The sequence below is a fragment of the Pseudophryne corroboree genome, chromosome 1 (genome assembly GCF_028390025.1).
Source record: "Pseudophryne corroboree isolate aPseCor3 chromosome 1, aPseCor3.hap2, whole genome shotgun sequence".
In the NCBI taxonomy this organism is placed as follows: Eukaryota; Metazoa; Chordata; class Amphibia; order Anura; family Myobatrachidae; genus Pseudophryne; species Pseudophryne corroboree.
Genome location: NC_086444.1, coordinates 116,569,228 through 116,592,259, shown reverse-complemented (window position 1 = coordinate 116,592,259; position 23,032 = coordinate 116,569,228). Strand labels below are relative to the sequence as shown.

Genomic DNA, 23,032 nt, shown 5'->3' with positions numbered 1-23,032 from the left:
TCCCAAACCGATAGTGTTAGGGATACCGTTGGGACTGACTGAATAATTTTAGGCCTGTGTGCTCTAAGGAGCCACGGGAGTCAAGAAATATAATCAACCTGAGCTAGGTCACTCTCTAAGTCAACCCATCGTTTCAGATATCTTGGGGAGTGCCAAGCAACAAACTGGCAAAGGGCTGACGTGTAATAATATCTTGAGATATTAACCTCAGCTTTTTATCATTCCAGACGAATTTGCCAAATTGAGTCTGGAGGGATGTCAAAATCCGGAGAGGAACAGGGACAGGGAGAGTCTGGAAAAGATATGGGTGGTCATTCTGAGTTGATCGCAGCCAGCAACTTTTTGCTGCTGCTGCGATCAACTAGTACACGCCTATGGGGGAGTGTATTTTAGCTTAGCAGGGCTGCGATCGCTTGTGCCCTGCTATGCTAAAAAAAATTTCAAGCAGATGTAGATTAGGCCTATACTTACTTACCCTGTGCGATGGATCCAGCGATGATGGGCCCGGCTTTGACATCACTCCTCCGCCCTCCGTTCTGCTGGACACGCCTGCGTTATACTCACCACTCCCCGAAAACGACTCCAAATGGTTCGGATCCGCCCTGCCACGCCTCCTTCCTGTCAATCTTCTTAGCGGTAGGCTCTGCGACCGCTTCCTTTGTAAGTCGCGCCGTAACGGGTCGCCGGGCAACGTCGCACACTGCGCCCGCCGGGCAACGTCGCATACTGCGCCCGCCGCGCATTCCGCACCCGTTCGCACCGCAGCGATAAACCGCTGCGTGCGAACTGGTCGGAATGACCCCCATAATACCTTGGGGAGAACATTCATCTTAATAGCATTAATTCTGCCTATCCAGGAAATAAAATGCTTTTTTCCAAAATAGAATACCCTGAGATATCTCTTTAAATAAGTGAGGGTAATTCGCTTCATATAGAGAGTGATAAGATTTGGTTATATGGACACCTAAGTATTTAATGGAGGTATGACGCCAAGTGAAAGCGAAGTTGGGTTTAAGAAGAGTCAGTGTGTCAGTTGGGATATGTAGGAGGAGTGCTTCTGATTTGTCATTGTTAACCTTATAGCCGGAGAAGTCTCCATAGAGAGTTAATACTTTGAAAAGATTAGGCAGAGAAATTAACGGGCTAGTAAGAATAAGGAGGACATCGTCAGCAAAAAGGGAACGTTTATATTGCGATTCTTTAATGGTAAAGCCCAAAATATCCGGATTAAGACGAATACAACAGGCTAGAGGTACAATTATTAAAGCGAATATAAGAGGCGACGGGACAACATTGGCGTGTGCCGTTGGTGATAGGAGTCTGAAAGAATTCCGCTTGTTAGGACCAAAGTAGAGGGGTTATGATAAAGTGCTGTGATGGTATGGAGGAATTCCCCTTGAAAACCAAAGCCACGGAGAGTTTGATTGAGAAAAGCCCAAGAGACCCTATCAAAGGCTTTCTCCGCATCCAAGGCCAGCAGCAGGGAGGGGAGTTTATTAGTATTGGCATGGTGAATCAGATTAATGGTGCGTCTGGTGTTATCCAGAGCTTGACGGGAAAGGACGAATCCGACTTGGTCAGGATGTATGAGGGACGGAAGAAGAGGGTTCAGGCATAAGGCCATTATTTTTGCAAAAAGTTTTAAGTCTGTATTTAGGAGAGAAATAGGGCGGTAGTTACGGACTAGTTGGTCTTTGCCCGGTTTGGGAATAATTGTAATCAACACTTTAGTAGTTTCGTTTTGAAAGTAGTCGCCTGAGAGAACTTTGTTAAAAGAAGATGATAGATGGTGGACGAGAGTCCTTTCAAACGTTTTATAGTAAGCAAAGGGTAAACCGTCCGGACTCGGGGCCTTGGATGGCTTTTGTAGTTTAAGGGCTGCAGACACCTCCTCATCCGATATAGGTAGACATAATGCCATGTATGAAGAAAAATCCAACTGCGGCAGTGAACAGGAGGCTAAGTATTCTGGGATGAGCATGTATGGATCAGAGAAGGTGGATTTTTAATGTCTGGAGAGTTGTATAAGCGAGTGTTGTATTCCTTAAAAATAGAGTTGATGTCACAGGGATTGTAGTGAGTAGTACCAGTAGAGTCCTTGATCGATATTCTAGGAGAAAGTGCTTTGCGTGCTTTTAATTTGTTTGCAAGAGTATCAGCCTTATTACTCTTCTCATAAAAACCGCTGGTTAAGCCATCGGAGAGATTTCTCTATTTTTTCCGTTAAGAGTGCATTGAGAGCTGCTCTAGCTGTGATAAGCTGTTTATATTTGGTATCCGTGAGATTACATTTATGAAGAGAGTCTAGAGTGTGAATCTGGTCAGTGAGGGATCTGAGGAGTGATTTATGTTCCCTATTGCGGTGAGATGCAAAACTAATGACATGACCTCTAAGGACAGCTTTATGGGCTTCCCAGACTAGGGGAGAACAGCCCGAGTCAGGGTTATTGAGAGAAAAGTAGTCCGTAAGTATGTCACCAATCTTAGCCTTGAAGGATGGGATCTTAAGAAGGGTTTCATTTAAGCGCCAAGAGGGGGCGGGAATTTGGCACGTCCAGCAGATCAAACGTGGAAATGACTGAGGAATGATCCGACCAAACATTAGGGATGATGTGTGAAGGAAGAATGTGTTTAGAAGCCGGACGACTGCAGGACAAGTAGTCGAGTCTAGAGTAGGAATGATAGGGTGTGGGAAAAAAAAGTGTAGTCCTTAGAGAACGGATTGAGGGCGCACCATGTGTAAAAAAGAGAAGCATCTTTGATCTGTTTAGAAAAAGCAAGGGAGATAGGGCAGGGACGGAAACTTTTCTGGGGAGCTGAGGAGAGAATCAAGCACTGCATTAAAGTCACCGCCCAAGAATACATATCCTGCTCTATGTTTGTGAAGAGCGGTGAAGAAGGTTTTAAAGAAGCGCTGTTGGCCCATGTTGCGTGCATAAATATTAGCTATAGTCACTTCCAGGTGCCCTAGCCTGCCAACCAAAATAATATACCTCCCATCCACGTCAGTATGAACCGAGGTTTGAACGAAGGGGAGTTTGTTGCTAATCAAGATAGCAACTCCATTATGCTTGGATTTTCTTGATGAGTACAACACAGTGGAGAAACGTTTGTAAGCCAGAGTGGGGTGCCCTGGGTCCCTGAAATGTGTTTCCTGAAGCAGGACTATGTCTGCTCGTAAGGTGCGGATCATACGGAACAGGTGAGAGCGTTTCTGGGGCGTGTTAGGGCCTTGGACATTCATAGAGGCAATAGTAAACAGCATGTTGCAGAGGGAGGGAGGGATAAAGGGGAGAAACAGAGAGAAAAGATGAAGTAAAGAGGTAGACTCGCTCAGTGCCGAGAGTTAAAGGGAGAGAGTACTCAACCTTGGTTGAGCAAGATACAGTAGAGCAGTGAAAAAGAAGAATAAGTTACTCAACACAGAAAAAGTAGGACGTAGAGGTCCAAATGGGCAAAGGAAAAGATATCCTAGTCTCCACAAGGAAATTAATGTAAAAGTGAGGGGGGAGGAGTAAGATATAGAGTAACAACGTAGCAGGAGGTAGAATGGTATGCTAAACTAAACGGATATAAGTATTAAGAAGTCAAGAGGGGGGACGGGTTCCCCTGGGTGAGAGAGGAGGAGGGGGATAAATAAAGGGCATAATGAGCATTAGAAAAATGTGAGAGTCATTCAAAGCGTACAAAAAGTACAAACATATCAGGGGAGGTATGATCAATAAGCACAGAGGGTCCTTACTAGGGACTGCATCACCGCAGCCGAGCAAACAGTGTAAGTGGGAGGAAGCCCAAGCAGAAGAATTAAAAGTTATGTCAACAGAAAAACCTAACAATGCAAGTAGCAGTGAGTACAACTACAAAAACCAAACCATAGCAATAATCTCTCGAGTTAGGGGGAGATTTATATCATGAGTAAAGGTGCAACGGCAGGTGGAGCTGACACAAAACTAGGCAGCAATAAATGTAGATTAGCAGGGTTGGCTGGTAGGAACTGGTACCTGGTCAACCAGGCAGGAATAAGCATAACCAGTCTAATCCATTGAATAGAGTGACCAAAGTGAGTCCAGTGGGGGAACAAACAAAAAAAAAAGGGGGGGGGGAGTAAATAAGCAAAAAATCTGAGGCTCACACAATGTCGTAATAAGATAGATATCACTCGTGGCAATCAGTCAATTATGGTCATACGAGAATGCAAGGATATTGAGAGTCACAGAGGTGGTTCCACAGAAAAACTTAAAAAGAGGTTAGTGGTGGGGGGGGGGGGGGGGAGGGGTGTCAAGAGGACGTCCTTCCCAGCGAAGAAGGTGTTAAGCGGAATGACCAGCATCATGGGGAGTCCTGATTCCTCTGTCTGCGACAATAAGTCAATGCTTTCATGGAGATCCCTTATGATGACAGTTTTCCCCTGGAGGTCTACGATCAGCTTGAAGAGGAACCCCCACCGATACCGGATGTTTCTATCTCGTAGAGCCTTGTGAGATGGAGATTTTAACTAGAAAGGGTCTCCCATCCAAACATTACCACCGTATTTGGAAGAAATATGTTTCTTGGTGCGAGGGTAGAAAATTTTCCCCTGTGGAATTTTGTCGGAGCCAGTTTCTACTGTTCCTGCAAGCAGGCGTGGATAAGGGCCTAAGATTAGGCTCCATCAAGGTTCAGATTTCGTCTCTCTCCATCTACTTCCAGAAACAACTGGCGGTACCTCCAGAAGTACAGACTTTTCTAAAGGGGGTTATGCACATTGAAGCACCCTTTGTCCCTCCCACAGCTGTATGGGACCTCAATGTGGTCTTGACCTTTTTCCAGTCAGATTGGTTTGAACCCTTACATAGGGTAGACTTGAAGTACCTAACGTGGAAGACCGTTATGTTACTGGCCTTAGCTTGATATTTCATGAGGATAGGGCTGAGCTCAGAACTCACCCACACTTTTTGCCGAAGGTTGTGTCGGCCTTTCATGTGAATCAACCGAATTGTGGTTCCAGTGTTATCCGACACTTCCATTGCTCCAAAGTCCCTGGATGTGGTTAGGGCTTTGAAGGTCTACATCAAAAGGACTGCTCGTCACAGGAAGTCTGATTCGCTTTTTGTCCTTTATGATGCTACTAAGATTGGTCGCCCTGCCTCTAAGCAGTACATTGCTAGGTGACTCAGGTTGACTATTCAACAAGCCTATACTTCAGCAGCTCTACCGCTGCCGAGTTCTATTCAGGCCCACTCCACAAGGTTGGTGGGTTCTTCCTGGGCGGTTGCCCGGGGTGTCTCGGCCTTACAGTTGTGCCGGGCAGCTACTTGGTCTGGTTCGAACACGTTCGTAAAGTTCTACAGGTTCGACAGCTTGGCCAAGGATGACCTTCAGTTTGATCAGGCGCTTTTGCAGGGGTCTCAGCACTCTCCCACCCGTTCTGGGAGCTTTGGGACGTCCCCATGTTAATCTTCAATTCCCAGTATCCACTAGGATGTTACAGAAAAGGGGAATTTAATACCTACCGGTAATTCCTTTTCTCATAGTCCGTAGTGGATACTGGGCGCCTGCCTCAGTGCTTCGTTTCATGCTTACCTGGTTGTAAGTGTTCTTGGTTGGGTTTGCTGTTGCTTTCCCTGTTCCATGTTTGGTTAGTGTTGCTATCCTTCTATTGTTAGTGTTGCTTTCCTCTGTTTTGGTCAGCTCTGTTATCTTGATATTGTTGTGTGTTGGTTCTTTACCTTACCGCTTTTTGTGTTATATCCTTCTGTCAAAGTATGACCGTCTCCTCGGGCACAGTCTTCTAGAATGAGTCTGCTAGGAGGGGCATAGAGGGGAGGAGCCAGCACACACTATTCATTTCTTAAAGTGCCAGGCTCCAGTGGACCCGATCTATACCCCATGGTAATCTCGATTCCAGTATCCACTACGGACTGCGAGAAAAGGAATTACCGGTAGGTATTAAATTCCCCTTTTTTACACATCGCCGCTGCACCCAAAGACGCCACAGCCATGTGTTCTACGTCCACCTCTGGATCAGGCCCACAGTTCACTAATATATTATGACAGTACTTGTGGGTGCAGCAAAGTCCAAGTTCATGTTTTAATAAAGGAACGGAAATAGCCCCAGCTTGTAGAAGAGTTAGAACATCGGAGCATCATCATCAATGGTATCAAAATTAACGTTGGTTTTAATGAAATATTTAACAATGTTAAATTTAGTGTTACAGCATAATAAGCTTTATACTAAAATAACGTTTCATAGTGTGTGTTTGTTTTTCCCCCTCCTAGTTATTTGCCCGAATACCGGAGACCCTACACCACCGAATGCAACTCTGGATATGACTGTAGGAAACAGCACTGACTTTGAGCAGTTTCAGATGTGGTGGAGTAAAACGGATACTGTTCCCCTTTATCTCATCATTGTTCTGCTGCCACTTCTCAACTTCCGATCCCCATCTTTCTTTGCTAAATTCAATGTCTTGGGTAAAACGTGCATATTTTGTAATATTAAGTTATTCACTATTAATGTCATTGTAATTATATCATAATACGAGTGATTATTTTTCATTGAGTAGGTCTCAAAGAATTAGGGAGAAAACCGTAAATATTTTGCATATTTAGCTCATATAAAAGGATATAATCATACCTACCTGACATATACACTCTGGGTCACCCCCTGATAGCCAGTATACAGTACTCATAGTACAAATAGTGGTACTTAGGGGTCTATTTATAAAGCAGTGAAAACTATGGAGAAGTAATACAGTGGAGAAGTTGCTCATGACAACCAATCAGCTGCTCTGTATAATTGTATAGTATGCAAATTATAAATGTTACTTTAATGCTGATTGGTTGCCATGGGCAACTTCTCCATTGGCTCACTTCTCCACACTTTTCACTGCTTCATGAATAGACCCCTTACTTATAATGACGATTGCCTTCAACAAAGTTCACCTGTAGTATTGTGGCGTTGGGGCAGCTGCTAGACTTTTATTGCAGGAAAAGGTGATGATAGAAGGAACGAATGTCGTAGGTAGCAAGGTGAAGAGTTTGGGCAACCATAGCCTCTCTGTGTATTTTAGCATAATCAGACTATTGAAACATTGGTCCCGATTCAGATGTGGTTGGAGTTGCTATCGCTGCTGCTGACATAGAAGCCGCAGCGATAGCACTAATAGGGTAATGCAGCAGGAAGCGTCACGCCTCCTACTGCATTAATGATCTGAACAGTTTCCAAGAATTCAGTATCGGATCTTCCCTAGCACCAACTGTCGTCTTGTGGCACTCATGAGGATGCGCAAGCCGTCCATCACAGAGGCCAGGAAATCGACAGAGATCCCCGGCCTCTTCCCTCCCAAATGGAGCTCGTCGCCACCCCCTCCCCATCCCAAACGGCATCAGGCCTTCAGCCACTGACAGTCTGGTGCCGGCCCTGCGTTCTGTGTCGCAGGACCCGTTCACGCACTCTCAGAGATTTTTCTACTGCGCATGCGCAAAACTCCTTGAAAATGCCCGCCCTATTTTCCTTGTGGTCTGTGCAGAGCTGCCGACTCAGGACTCCGAGGTGTAAGTATTCAAAAAATGGGTTCCGGTTGTGCGTGTAGGCCCCGCTAGACCCAGGGGCTTGTGTATACCCCACCTTGCACCCATTATAGATAATGATTATATCTTTACAGATATTATGCAGGGGGGAAAAGGAGAATTTCTGTTTTGAAATGTGCTTTTTTGTTATTTTTATAGTTAAATTCACTAAATTAATTTTGCCCAAAACTATGTTCACAGCAATGAGGATTTCATGGGAAAGTGATTCACAGGAAGTGACCATTTACAAACATGCAGACGTGTCATTGCCATAATCAGGTCGTGTATCTGCCGTCAGCTGTGGGCTTGTATGTACAAAAACATGGCGCTTGAGTCACTACTGTAGTGTCTGGTCTGCGCAGCCATAGGCCAACCCTTGGATCCGATGCTTCTCGTCTTTGTGTAGCGATGGATCCGGTGGCCGTCTCTTTACATTCCTGGCGCCAGCTTCACTTGCTAATATCAGCAGTCGCGAAGCCAATTAAATCGCACGTGTGCGTACAACTACAAACGTGAATTAGGCCCAATGTGGGCTGCATGGTAGATTTGGTCTAAGCTAATGTCATTTGTTTCCATTAGGAGTCCCTTAAACTTTATGTACAGCGGTGTGTAATATGTTGGCACTTATTGAAATATAATAATAATAATAATAAATAGTAGAACTCACCAGCATTTTTGATGATGTCCTTTGAAAATGAATAGAAATGAAATTACAGTATTGTCTTTATGTCACAGGAACAGTCTCTGTACTCTACTTGGTGTCACTGATCACGTTTAAGGCCTCTCGGATTGGATTTCATTTGAACTTTCGGTGGAATGAATTAGCAGAATATTTTGTCCCTGGTAAGGATATAAAATATATGTAACACTGTGGAAACATCTGCTTCTGGGGATCATTCCGACCCGTTCGCACGCAGTGGTTCTACACTGCGGTGCAAAAAGGGTCGGAACTGCGGCTGCCTGGAGCCCGCATTGCGCACGCGTGTCGTTGCCCAGCGACGGTAGTCGCCAGGCAACGACGCCAGGACCGAAGAAAGCGATCGCAGGCCCGATCGCAAGAAGATTGACAGCGGGAAGGAGGATCGGGGCGTCCACTCACCGTTTCCTGGGTGTGGTAAGGCAAACGCAGGCGTGTCCAGGCGTTTTGAGGGCGGATGTCTGACGTCACAGCCAGGACCTTCATCGCTGGATCCGTCGCACTGGGTAAGTAGGTACAGGGCTTGTCTTGTTTTACACAATACTTTTTTAGAATAGCAGGGCTGCACAAGCGATCACAACCTTGCTATGCTAAAATACACTCCCCCATAGGTGGCGTCAAGTTGGTCGCACGAGCAGCAAAAAGTTGCTACGTGCGATCAACTCTGAATGACCCCCTCTGTCAGAGTGGTAAGATCAGTAGTTCTCAACTCCAGACCTCAAACAGGTCATGTTTTGTGGACTTCTTTAATCGTGCACTGGTCCGTTAATCTGTTTTGCTGAGTCACTAATTATCCCACCCGCTTCCATGGACGGAAATTCTCAAAACATGGCGTGTTGAGAAAACTTGATGGTCGAGGTTAAGAACCTCTATGTTGGAGGTTAAGAACCCCTATATTGGACTGTGTGTTTAATTTTATTTGTCTCTCAAGTATTCGGAGGTGTTCACAAGCAGAATAAGGAAGTCACAGACACTCGTATAGAGATTATTAATCATGCACAACGGCGGCGCTTTACAAAAGCGGATGAAGGAGAAAGGGAGAAGATAGAATATGTTTTATTAGGGTTATCACCTCACGTATGTCCTGTTTGTTCTGACTGCAGTGGTAACAAATGATTTTTACGTATTGATAAGTTGTTTTTTCTTTATTAGAATTCAGGTTATCTTTTCCCCAGTTAACTGGAGTCCTAACACTTGCATTCTTCATTCATAACTGTATCATCACACTTCTGAAGAACAACAGAAATCCAGAGAATAATGTAAGTATCAAGATTGTGTAGGAAGAAAAAACATTTCTTACCGGAGTCCAGAGTTTAAGAAATGAACTGAGCATGTTAATGAATGCACATCTACAAATAATACCTACAGTGTGAGTTTATAACCTGTGATTTGGAGTGTCACCAATAGAGCGTTTCAGTGTTCATTCATTTAGGTAGTGTGTGTATTATAAGGAATACTTGGAAGATGTATTAACCTGGAGAAGGCATAAGGAAGTGATAAACCAGTGAAAAGTGCAAGGTGATTGCACATCAGCCAATCAGCTCCAATATGTAAATTAACAGCTAGGAGCAGATTGGCTGATGCGTTTATCACCTTGCACTTATGACTGGTTTATCACTTCCTTATGCCGTCTCCAGGCTTAATACATCCAGGACCGGCTCTACCATTAGGCAGCTTTAGGCAGTTGCCTAGGGCGCTGGGATCTGGGGGGGTGGACTCCACAGATCCTGCATATCACAAAATGAAGGAACATCCTTGTACTTGAAGAAGTGGTGGCTGTGGAATTTATTAATCTAAAGGGCTGAGAAGTTTGTATTGGTGGTGGTTAGGCGCAGTAGGCTGAAGTTTTGCCTAGGGTGCTGAGAAACCTTGCACCAGCCCTGAATACATTGTTCCCCCTACGGTATTGTGGCCCCTCTGGCATCACACAGCGGGTCCATGATACCATGATTGGTGGTGACACACGTCAAGCAGACGGGGTCCTAGAGAGTTTTCTGCTGCTCTTCCAGAAGTGAATGAGGACTCCCTGAATTTTGGGAGTATCTTAGACATCCTGGGGAAGTAGGCAAATAGGAAATAATGACAATATACTGCTATTACAGCACTCAAACAGCAGCCTTGTGCCTCGGATACATAAAAACTGTGTTATCGCTTAATATAATGGAGCTAAACGTGAATGTTCCAGCACAGTGTTTATAACTATACTTTGTACCCCTTAACAGGTCATGTGTTAGGGATTTAACTTTGAGGAAACAGGTGAGAGAATTGACCATTCACATACAGGAATATATTTACTAAGGTGCGGGTTTATAGAAGTGGAGATGTTGCCGATAGCAACAATCAAATTCCAGCTATTATCTTCTAGAAGGTGCTAGATAAAAAAGCAGAATCTGAGTGGTTGCTATGGGCCACATCTCCACTTCCATAAACCCGCACCTGAGTAAATATACCCCATAGTTGTTTAGTTTTGCCTGTGTTTCAGCTACACACAAACAGTGAGGGGTACGTGTAAAAATCAACATTAAGAAACTGTATGTCATCTTGGATAAATATTAACTTCTGTTCCCCTGATATTCTAGTATAGGGATTTATTTTATCACAGCAACCATTGTTCAAGTACTCGTTCAACATGCTAAATGCATTCAGAACATTCAAACTCCTTGCTGAGGCCAACTTACTAGGGAAGCATTTCTGGATGTGTAATGTTGGAAAGCTGTAAGGTTTCTTTATACACATGGGAAGCTATAGCCATAGACCTCCACTGTTGGCTACCAGTGGTGGTATGCAATGACAAATAAAAAAACCTTGATAAATAAACCTCTAAGAAACTGAAAAATATTGGTTTGAGCCTCCTCCCCACTTTATTCGTCAAAAGAAAAAAAAATGGTTTCGGGTAATCTGAGCCCATGATACAGTCTAGTGTGTGTTTCCTGAGAAATTACTGGGCTGTGCTTCTGACTTCTGCAGGCCCCAAGATCACACTAGCATGGCACATGAACTTCATGTTACGCTATGTGATGGATAAGGCCAGTGTCTTGTGATAAGAGAACAAGTTGGACTTGCTGTTACATTGCTGACGCTGGGCCTAATGCAGATATGGGTGGAGTTGCGCCCTGTGCTGTAAAAGTAAAGATTATCAGTACTTTGAGCATGCACAGGACCCTTTTGAAAGATTTAAAAATCCTAATGGTGGGTGTGCGGCAAGGAGCAGTGCTGGAAGGGTAAAGATGTGTGTCTGTAGGGGATTCAGGGGTGTATTTACTAAGCCTTGGATGGAGATAAAGTGGACGGATATAAAGTACCAGACAACCAGCTCTTAACTGCCATGTTACAGGCTGTGTTTAAAAAATGACAGTTAGGAGGTGGTTGGATGGTTTTTTATCTCCACCCACATAATCCAAGCCTTAGTAAATAGACCCCTCAGTGTCATTCGCTAAGGTAGTCATACGGCGAGGGTGTCCATTCAGGAGCAACCTTACTCCAACATTGTTCTATTCTGGAATGCATCTTGAACTATATTTTATCCTTTTTATTGTTCTTTCAAAATTGTCTGTAATCTGTGTGTACTTTTAAAATAATCATATATACTTTGTAACTCTCTTTTTTGTAACTGTAAACTCTGAAGTTATTCTTGAAATTACTAGTTCTGATATTCTGTGTTCTTAGACTTTTGGCCTTGAGAGGCACGTGCTACTGATTTTTAAAGCGTATATGATGTTAGCAGAACCAAAAGTGTCGCTGTGGAAAATGTTATTTCCAAAAATCCCCTTGGTGGTGGCAGACTTATAAGTTTTATTGTTAGGATAATTTGCAAAAACCCCAACATCACGACACGCCCAGCTTGGAAGAAGTTCTGAGTGCTGGTGCATGTGTGACAGACACTCTAGATTGTAAGATTGAGAGCAGGGCTTTCCTACCGCTAGGTCTGTCTGTTATTACCCAGTTTTGTTCTATTGCTGTTCTTCCAATTGTAAAGTGCAATGGAATATTCTGCACTATATAAGAAACTTGATATATACTAAACATTTTCTCATTACAGGTAAGAGATCTCTCAGTAGCATATCTACTTGTCGGATTAACATATATGTATGTTGGGGTCATGGTATTTGGTTCATTTCCTTCTCCGCCACTGGCAAAAGAATGTATTCAACAAGTGAGTAGATATCCTTGCGCAATTCAATTCACATGTATCTCCTGCTGCGGCTGCTAGACGTAAGTCACATGTATCTCGCTCCGCGGCTGCTGGACGTAAGTCACATGTATCTCGCTCCGTGGCTGCTAGACGCAAGTCACATGTATCTCACTCCGCGGCTGCTAGACGTAAGTCACATGTATCTCGCTCCGCGGCTGCTAGATTTAAATCACATGTATCTCGCTCCGCAGCTGCTAGACGTAAATCACATGTATCTCGCTTCGCGGCTGCTAGACGTAAATCACATGTATCTCGCTCCGCGGCTGCTAGACGTAAATCACATGTATCTCGCTCCGCGGCTGCTATATGTAAATCACATGTATCTCGCTCCGCAGCTGCTAGACGTAAATCACATGTTTCTCCTTCATCCAGCGCAGTTACAATGGGGAAATAGTAGGCAGTAACTGGGAGCTGGCACTTTAAAATTCTAACACTGTGGCTAGCTCCTCCCCTACTATGTCCTTCCTCCAAGCCAGTCTTTGTTTTGTGCCCAGAGGGAGCTGGTCACACTTGAGTCTTCTCTGAAGAATTTATTTATTTTTTTCTTCTTTCTTGCACTCACAGACTGGCAGCTCTGCCACTGCCAGTCTGCACAACGGGAGGCTGCCGGCGGGGTCCCATCGCAGCTGCGTGCGGCTCGGGATGGGCCTCGGGCTGAAGGAGACAATAGCTCTCCGGAGCTGACCGGACACCGCTGCGTGCGCCGCGTGTCGGGGCCGCTCCGTCGGCAGAAGATTCCGGCAGCGGTAAGTATGTGCGGCCAGACACTGCTGCGTGCGGCGCGTGTCGTGGCCGCTCCACCAAGGATGAGGGGTGAGTGATGAATTTAAATATGTTATTTTACAAGTGTATTTTTATTTCTTGTAACTCCCGCTCCCCCCGCACTTAAAATGCATGGTTAGGTCACAGACCTGTAGCTGAGTGGCCCGGCGGCTGCAGCTGACTCCCCGCTCCCCCGCGCTTAGCGCTGGTGCCGACAGCCGCTGTTCACCCCCACCACCCTGGTCCCGGCGGCCGCGGCTCACCCCCTACCTGCTCTCCCCCCCCGCACGGATCCATGGGGATCGCGCTGGAGGCGCTGAGCATGTTTGAATTTGGCGCCTTTACGGGGGGCGGAGCTTAATCCCGCTCTCCTCCGCCGGGCTCAGCGCGCGCTGGCGGCCATTTCCTAAGGCTGCAGCGCGGGAGAGAGACGCAGATCGTGGTCTTCGTTACAGGGGGCACTGGGGGCACCTACACTTTATTATAGCTGCTAGCACTGCACAGTGTCGTACAGGATACCTTAGGGCTGCTGTGGCTGCGTTTCTCCCTGCTCCCCCCCCCCCTCCCTCCCCTTCTGCCTGTTGCTGTGTTTAGAGGATGGTGACAGGTGCTGTCATGGCATCTAAAGGCTCCAAGGCAGCACAGAAACAGAGCCATTTATGTGAGGATGGTGGGTCAGAACCATCTGCCCAGCCCTCATCAGAACCCCAGAGCACCCCTGCATGGACATCACAGCTCACAGAGGTTATGTCCCTGCTGACTAAGGAACTGAAGGCCTCTAGGGAAGATAGAGAGGCGGCCCGGGTCCCGGCAACGGAGCCAGAACCAGCATGGGCTGTTTCCCTGGCGAAATCAGTGGAAGGGCTCTCTAGGGCTGTAATCCCTTCCCAAGCCCCGTCCTTTAGTCCCCCCACACAGGCTTCTAAAAAGAGATTGCTAGCCTCTGTGTTGCAGGATTCTGACGATTATATGCCTCAATTAGATGAGATGATGCCTTGAAAAAGATCAACGGATTGATCGAAACGCGTTGGCTGATCATAACAACTGGTGGCTGATTGACCAGACGAGGAGAGGACGAGGTGCCCACTGCTTGGAGCTGATTGTCCCCGGGTACGCTGAACATCTATACAGCCCTATTTCTCTGACGTCCTAGTGGATGCTGGGAACTCCGTAAGGACCATGGGGAATAGCGGGCTCCGAAGGAGGCTGGGCACTCTAGAAAGATTTATGACTACCTGGTGTGCACTGGCTCCTCCCACTATGACCCTCCTCCAAGCCTCAGTTAGATTTTGTGCCCGGCCGAGGTTGGATGCACACTAGGGGCTCTCCTGAGCCAAAGAAAGTATAGAAATTAGGTTTTTTATTTTCAGTGAGACCTGCTGGCAACAGGCTCACTGCAGCGAGGGACTAAGGGGAGAAGAAGCGAAACCTGCCTGCTTGCAGCCAGCTTGGGCTTCTTAGGCTACTGGACACCATTAGCTCCAGAGGGATCGACCGCAGGCCCAGCCTTGGTGTTTGGTCCCGGAGCCGCGCCGCCGTCCCCCTTACAGAGCCAGAAGCAAGAAGAGGTCCGGAAAATCGGCGGCAGAAGACATCAGTCTTCACCAAGGTAGCGCACAGCACTGCAGCTGTGCGCCATTGCTCCTCACACACACTTCACACTCCGGTCACTGAGGGTGCAGGGCGCTGGGGGGGGGCGCCCTGAGAAGCAATAATAACACCTTGGCTGGCAAAAAAAATACCACAATATATAGCCCCAGAGGCTATATATGTGGAAAATACCCCTGCCAGAATATAGGAAAAAGCGGGAGAATAGTCCGCGGAAAAGGGGCGGAGCTATCTCCCTCAGCACACTGGCGCCATTTTCCCTCACAGCTCCGCTGGAAGGAAGCTCCCTGGCTCTCCCCTGCAGTCTACACTACAGAAAAGGGTAAAAAAGAGAGGGGGGGGCACTAAATTTAGGCGCAGTATACATTATATAGAAAAAGCAGCTATAGGGGACATAACTCAGTTAGTCCCTGCATTATATAGCGCTCTGGTGTGTGCTGGCATACTCTCACTCTGTCCCCCCCAAAGGGCTTTTGTGGGTCCTGTCCTCTGTTGGAGCATTCCCTGTGTGTGTGCGATGTGTCGGTACGGCTGTGTCGACATGTTTGATGAGGATAATGATGTGGAGACGGAGCAGATGCCTTTAGAAGGGATGTCACCCCCTGCGGGGCAGACACCTGAGTGGTTGAGCTTATGGAAAGAAATGAGTGCACATATAGACTCCTTACATAAGAAATTTGACGACATGCCAAATGTGGGACAGCCGACTTCTCAGCTCGTGCCTGTCCAGGCGTCTCACAGGTCATCAGGGGCTCTAAAACGCCCGCTACCTCAGACCGCAGACCCAGATGTCGACACTGATACTGACACCAGTGTCGACGACGATGAGTCTAACCTGATGCCCACTAAGGCCATTCACTGCATGATTGAGGCAATGAAAGAGGTGTTACACATTTCTGATATAAATACAGGTACCACTAAAAAGGGTATTATGTTTGGGGAGAAAAAACTACCCGTAGTTTTTCCCCCATCAGATGAATTAAATGAAGTGTGTGAAGAAGCGTGGGCTTTCCCTGATAAAAAATTGGTAATTCCTAAGAAGGTACTAATGGCGTTCCCTTTCCCGCCAGAGGATAGGTCACGTTGGGAAACACCCCCTAAGGTGGATAAAGCGCTCACACGTTTGTCTAAAAAGGTGGCACTACCGTCTCCGGATACGGCCGCCCTCAAGGAACCTGCTGATAGAAAGCAGGAGGCGATCCTGAAGTCTGTATACACACACTCAGGCATTATACTTAGGCCAGCTATTGCGTCAGCATGGATGTGCAGTGCTGCCGCTGCGTGGTCAGATAAACTGTCAGAAAATATTGACACATTAGACAGAGACACAATCCTGCTAACCATAGACCATATCAAAGACTCAGTCTTATATATGAGAGATGCACAGAGGGAAATTTGCCGGCTGGCATCTAAAGTAAGTGCATTGTCCATTTCTGCTAGGAGAGGCTTATGGACTCGCCAGTGGACAGGAGATGCAGATTCTAAAAGGCACATGGAAGTTTTGCCATATAAGGGTGAGGAATTATTTGGGGATGGTCTCTCGGACCTAGTTTCCACAGCAACGTCTGGGAAGTCAGCATTTTTACCCCATGTCTCCTCACAGCCTAAGAAGGCGCCGTTTTATCAGGTTCAGTCCTTTCGGACCCAGAAAAACAAGCGTGGAAAAGGCGGGTCTTTTCTGTCCAGAGGCAGAGGTAGGGGAAAAAGGCTGCAACAAACAGCAGGTTCCCAGGAGCAAAAGTCCTCCCCCGCTTCTTCTTCCAAGTCCGCCGCATGACGGTGGGGCTCCACAGGCGGAGCCAGGTACGGTGGGGGGCCGCCTCAAGAATTTCAGCGATCAGTGGGCTCGCTCACAGGTGGATCCCTGGATCCTTCAAATAGTATCTCAGGGGTACAAACTGGAATTCGAGGCGTCTCCACCCCACCGGTTCCTAAAATCTGCCTTGCCGATTGCTCCCTCAGACAGGGAGGCGGTGCTAGCGGCAATTCACAAGCTGTATTCCCAGCAGGTGATAATCAAGGTACCCCTACTTCAACAAGGCCGGGGTTACTATTCCACACTATTTGTGGTGCCGAAACCGGACGGTTCGGTGAGACCCATTTTAAATTTTAAATCCTTGAACACATACATAAAAAAATTCAAGTTCAAGATGGAATCGCTCAGGGCGGTTATTGCAAGCCTGGACGAGGGGGATTACATGGTATCCCTGGACATCAAGGATGCTTACTTGCATGTCCCCATTTACCATCCTCACCAGGAGTACCTCAGATTTGTGGTACAGGATTGCCATTACCAATTCCAGACGCTGCCGTTTGGACTGTCCACGGCACCGAGGGTATTTACCAAGGTTATGGCGGAAATGATGATACTCCTTCGAAAAAAGGGAGTTTTAATTATCCCGTACTTGGACGATCTCCTAATAAAGGCGAGGTCCAAGGAACAGTCGTTGGTGGGAGTAGCACTATCTCAGGAAGTGCTGCACCAGCACGGCTGGATTCTGAATATCCCAAAGTCACAGCTGGTTCCGACGACACGGCTACTGTTCCTGGGTATGATTCTGGATACAGTCCAGAAAAAAGTGTTTCTCCCGGAGGAGAAAGCCAGGGAGTTGTCATCTCTAGTCAGAGACCTCCTGAAACCAAAACAGGTATCAGTGCATCACTGCACGCGGGTCCTGGGAAAGATGGTAGCTTCTTACGAAGCAATTCCCTTCGGCAGGTTCCATGCCAGAATCTTTCAGTGGGACCTGTTGGACCAATGGTCCGGATCGCATCTTCAGATGCATCGCTTAATAACCCTGTCTCCAAGAACCAGGGTGTCTCTACTGTGGTGGCTGCAGAGTGCCCATCTTCTAGAGGGCCGCAGGTTCGGCATACAGGACTGGGTCCTGGTGACCACGGATGCCAGCCTTCGAGGCTGGGGGGCAGTCACACAGGGAAGAAACTTCCAAGGACTATGGTCGAGTCAGGAGACTTCCCTTCACATAAATATTCTGGAACTAAGGGCCATTTACAATGCCCTAAGTCAAGCAAAATCCCTGCTCCTACACCAGCCGGTGCTGATCCAGTCAGACAACATCACGGCAGTCGCCCATGTAAATCGACAGGGAGGCACAAGAAGCAGGATGGCGATGGCAGAAGCCACAAGAATTCTCCTATGGGCGGAGAATCATGTTCTAGCACGGTCAGCAGTGTTCATTCCGGGAGTGGACAACTGGGAAGCAGACTTCCTCAGCAGACACGACCTCCACCCGGGAGAGTGGGGACTTCATCCAGAAGTCTTCCAGATGCTGGTAAACCGTTGGGAAAAACCACAGGTGGACATGATGGCGTCCCGCCTCAACAAAAAGTTAAAAAGATATTGCGCCAGGTCAAAGGACCCTCAGGCGATAGCTGTGTACGCTCTAGTGACACCGTGGGTGTACCAGTCGGTTTATGTGTTCCCTCCTCTGCCTCTCATACCAAAGGTATTGAGAATAATAAGAAAGCGAGGAGTAAACACAATTCTCGTGGTTCCGGATTGGCCAAGACGAGCGTGGTACCCGGAACTTCAAGAGATGCTCTCAGAGGACCCGTGGCCTCTACCGCTCAGACAGGACCTGCTACAGCAGGGGCCCTGTCTGTTCCAAGACTTACTGCGGCTGCGTTTGACGGCATGGCGGTTGAACGCCGGATCCTGAAGGAAAAGGGTATTCCGGAAGAAGTCATTCCTACGCTTATTAAAGCCAGGAAAGATGTTACGGCAAAGCATTATCACCGCATATGGCGGAAATATGTTGCATGGTGCGAGGCAAAAAAGGCCCCAACAGAGGAATTTCAGCTGGGTCGTTTTCTGCATTTCCTGCAAGCAGGAGTGAATATGGGCCTAAAACTAGGCTCCATTAAAGTACAGATCTCGGCTCTGTCGATTTTCTTTCAAAAAGAACTAGCTTCAGTACCTGAAGTTCAGACATTTGTGAAAGGAGTGCTGCATATTCAGCCCCCGTTTGTGCCTCCTGTGGCACCTTGGGATCTCAACGTGGTGTTGAGTTTCTTAAAATCACATTGGTTTGAGCCACTAAAAACCGTGGATCTAAAATATCTCACGTGGAAAGTGGTCATGTTATTGGCCTTGGCTTCAGCCAGGCGAGTGTCAGAATTGGCGGCTTTATCATTTAAAAGCCCTTGTCTGATTTTCCATATGGATAGGGCAGAATTGAGGACTCGTCCCCAGTTTCTCCCTAAGGTGGTGTCAGCGTTTCACCTGAACCAGCTTATTGTGGTGCCTGCGGCTACTAGGGATTTGGAGGACTCCAAGTTGCTAGACGTTGTCAGGGCCCTGAAAATATATGTTTCCAGGACGGCTGGAGTCAGAAAATCTGACTCGCTGTTTATCCTGTATGCACCCAACAAGCTGGGTGCTCCTGCTTCTAAGCAGACTATTGCTAGCTGGATTTGTAGTACAATTCAGCTTGCACATTCTGTGGCAGGCCTGCCACAGCCAAAATCTGTAAATGCCCATTCCACAAGGAAGGTGGGCTCATCTTGGGCGGCTGCCCGAGGGGTCTCGGCTTTACAACTTTGCCGAGCAGCTACTTGGTCAGGGGCAAACACGTTTGCAAAATTCTACAAATTTGATACCTGGCTGAGGAGGACCTAGAGTTCTCTCATTCGGTGCTGCAGAGTCATCCGCACTCTCCCGCCCGTTTGGGAGCTTTGGTATAATCCCCATGGTCCTTACGGAGTTCCCAGCATCCACTAGGACGTCAGAGAAAATAAGAATTTACTCACTGGTAATTCTATTTCTCGTAGTCCGTAGTGGATGCTGGGCGCCCATCCCAAGTGCGGATTGTCTGCAATACTTGTAAATAGTTATTGCTAACTAAAGGGTTATTGTTGAGCCATCTGTTGAGAGGCTCAGTTGTTTTCATACTGTCAAACTGGATATAGTATCACGAGTTGTACGGTGTGATTGGTGTGGCTGGTATGAGTCTTACCCGGGATTCAAATTCCTTCCTTATTATGTCAGCTCGTCCGGGCACAGTGTCCTAACTGAGGCTTGGAGGAGGGTCATAGTGGGAGGAGCCAGTGCACACCAGGTAGTCATAAATCTTTCTAGAGTGCCCAGCCTCCTTCGGAGCCCGCTATTCTCCATGGTCCTTACGGAGTTCCCTGCATCCACTACGGACTACGAGAAATAGAATTACCGGTGAGTAAATTCTTATTATTTGGTGCACTTCAAAAATCCAAAATCTGGTAGGAAGCCACCCTCATATATTCTGGATGTAAAGTGGATTTTTTATCATTTCTTCATGCGATGAAGAGTTTTATTGTTGGATTGGTTTTCAACTATCAAACATACCGTATATACTCGAGTATAAGCCGACTTTTTCAGCACTTTTTTTTGTGCTGAAAAAGCCACCTCGGCTTATACTCGAGTCAGTGGCAGTGCAGTGTGACAGGCAGAGCAGTGTGAAGGAGGGACACGGAGCGCACAGCGCGCGCCTCTCCTGTGTCCCTCCTGCATCTCCGGCGGCAGCGGCGGGTCTATTAAAGGAAGTACCCGTTCGTGACCTCTGATCACGAACCGGCACTTCCTTTAATAGACCCGCCACGGCCGCCGGAGATGCAGGAGGGACACAGGAGAGGCGCGCGCTGTGCGCTCCGTGTCCCTCCTTCAGAAGACAGCGCTGGATCGACGGAGGGGTAATTAACAGGCACTGGGGAAGGGGGCATATGTGGCAGCATGAGGGGCATATGTGGCAGCATGAGGGGCATATCTGGCAGCATGAGGGCATATCTGGCACTGTGGGGTATATCTGGCAGCATGAAGGGCATATCTGGCAGCATGAGGGCATATCTGGCACTGTGGGGCATATGTGGCAGCATGAGGGCATATCTGGCAGCATGAGGGCATATCTGGCACTGTGGGGCGTATGTGGCAGCATGAGGGGCATATCTGGCAGCATGAGGGCATATCTGGCACATCTGGCAGCATGAGGGCATATCTGCCACATCAGGCACTGTGGGGCATATCTGGCAGTATGAGGGCATATCTGGCACTGTGGGAGCATATCTGGCAGTATGAGGGCATATCTGGCACTGTGGGAGCATATCTGGCAGTATGAGGGCATATCTGGCACTGAGGGCTGTGTACGGCTAGAGCTGCATTTCCCACTTTAGGCTTATACTCGAGTCATTAAGTTTTCCCAGGTTTTTGTTGTAGAATTAGGTGCCTCGGCTTATATTCAGGTCGACTTATACTCGAGTATATACGGTAATCATATTTTATCATATGTGTTTGATCATTGCACTCCATAAATTGGAAGTGATTCCTTTCAAAAGTTAAGAAAATTCTACACTAGATTGTAGTCTTGATCTCTCTTTTTCATGTACCATCTCTGAAAGTACACGTCACACCTTTACTGACAATGTATGTGGGTATGAAGATTGTGGAAAATTGAGAGAAGCATCTGGTTTAAGATAAGTAGAGATTCCCTTCTGGTTTTTTGGGAGAGCGCAGGAAAGAGGACATTCAGAAATCTTGGTAGTTTGGAGTGTCTCTTTTTTTGGGGTGAGGGTAACATCCCATTTTCTGAGTGTCCATTGACCTGCGGCCTGGTAGCACAATTTCTTGTGGGTGTGAACTGTCCTATTCTTGGTGGTAGATGTACAGGATACTGATGACGATCAGGTGTACGAGGACTCTGAACCAGTAGCTCAGGGTATAGAAGCTCTTATTACTGCTATTCGCTCAGTATTACAGGTGGAAGAGACGGAGCAGGACGCCTTACGCCCTTCAAGGTTTGGCACCAACCAATGCTTGCCGGTGACTTTTCTAGTTTCGGAGGAGTTGGATGCGCTCATAACGGAAGCTTGGAAGCATCCAGACGCGAAATTTCAGGTATCAAGAAAAATGTTGTCTTCCTATCCTTTTCCCGCAGATAGCAGGAAGCGTTATGAGACCTCTCCGATTGTGGATCCTTCAGTGTCTCATCTATCCAAAAAGACGGTTCTGCCGGTTCCTGGAGCGACTTCGCTGAAGGAGGCGTCGGATAGGAAGTTGGATTCACCTTGAAGACTATTTACTCGGCGGCGGGGGTATTACAGCGCCCGGCGCAGGTAGGTTGTTGGGTCAACAAGGCGATGGAAGCTTGGGCGGAGCAATTGTCCTCTGGAATTCGGGACGATTTGCCGGCGGATCAACTGATACAGTTGCGGAGCACATCCGTGAACCAGCCCTTTATCTTTGCGAGGCTTCCAAGGACATCTGTATTCTCGGAGCTAGGATTTCCACTTTAGCAATTTCGGCCCGCAGAAGCGTTGCCCTTTACGGGAGAGGTCCTGTTCGGTAAGGGTCTGGATGCCTGGATCTCTCAGGCCACCGGAGGTAAGTCAACTTATCTTCCTTCTGCTTCTCCAGCCCCTCGCAGGCCACATAGGGGTCCCTCCTTTCGGGCCCCTTCTAGGTTTCGAGGCCAGGCCAGGGGAGGAGTTTCCGCCTCCCGTGGCCATAGAGGTAGAGGCAGAGGTTCCACATCCTCAACCCAGAGGTTAAATCCTCCACCACTACCACCGCATGACGAGTTTCCCTCCCACCTGGGAGACCACAGGGTTTGAGCTCGTCTGTGGGACTTCAAGGAAGTCTGGGTACAGTCCTGCCCAGATGCTTGGGTCAGAGATCTCATCACTTGCGGTTACAAGCTCGATTTTCAGACCCGTCCGCCCCGGCGGTTTTTCACCACGGGTTTACCAGTTTCCGACAGAGGAGTTGCCTTGCAGGCAGCGGTCCAAAAGCTTCTAGCCGCAAGGGTACTGATCCCTGTTCCCTCTCAGCATCGGAAACAGGGCTATTACTCAAGCCTGTTTCTCGTACCGAAGCCGGACGGCTCGGTCAGGCCAATCCTGAACTTGAAGGATCTCAATCAGTATTTGAGGGTATTCAAGTTCAAGATGGAGTCCCTCCAGTCTGTTATTGCGGGTTTGGAGCAAAACGAGTTTCTGGCGTCCTTAGACATCAAGGATGCATACTTACATGTTCCCATTTGGCCTCCTCATCAGGCTTTTCTCCGGTTCGCGATACAGGGCGCTCATTTCCAGTTACAGGCCCTTCCGTTCGGTCTTTCTTCTGCTCCCAGAGTCATGGCGGTCATGATGGCCCTACTTCGGAAGCAGGGTGTGACGATTGTTCCCTATCTGGACGATCTGCTCATAAAGGCGCGCTCGGCGGAGCTTTTACTTCA

At 47.5% G+C, this 23,032-nt stretch overlaps 1 protein-coding gene across 2 annotated transcripts in view; it reads left to right on the top strand.

The window, feature by feature from the left end:
- The window catches only part of SLC38A9 (solute carrier family 38 member 9), a 423,549-nt gene that overhangs the window by 388,452 nt on the left and 12,065 nt on the right, over nucleotides 1–23,032 (top strand). For both annotated transcript variants that reach the window (XM_063962241.1, XM_063962231.1), the window contains 4 exons: nucleotides 6,259–6,453; nucleotides 8,287–8,394; nucleotides 9,401–9,507; nucleotides 12,288–12,401. In XM_063962241.1, the coding sequence (XP_063818311.1) occupies nucleotides 6,259–6,453; nucleotides 8,287–8,394; nucleotides 9,401–9,507; nucleotides 12,288–12,401 (524 nt within the window). The remainder of the gene's footprint in view (nucleotides 1–6,258; nucleotides 6,454–8,286; nucleotides 8,395–9,400; nucleotides 9,508–12,287; nucleotides 12,402–23,032) is intronic.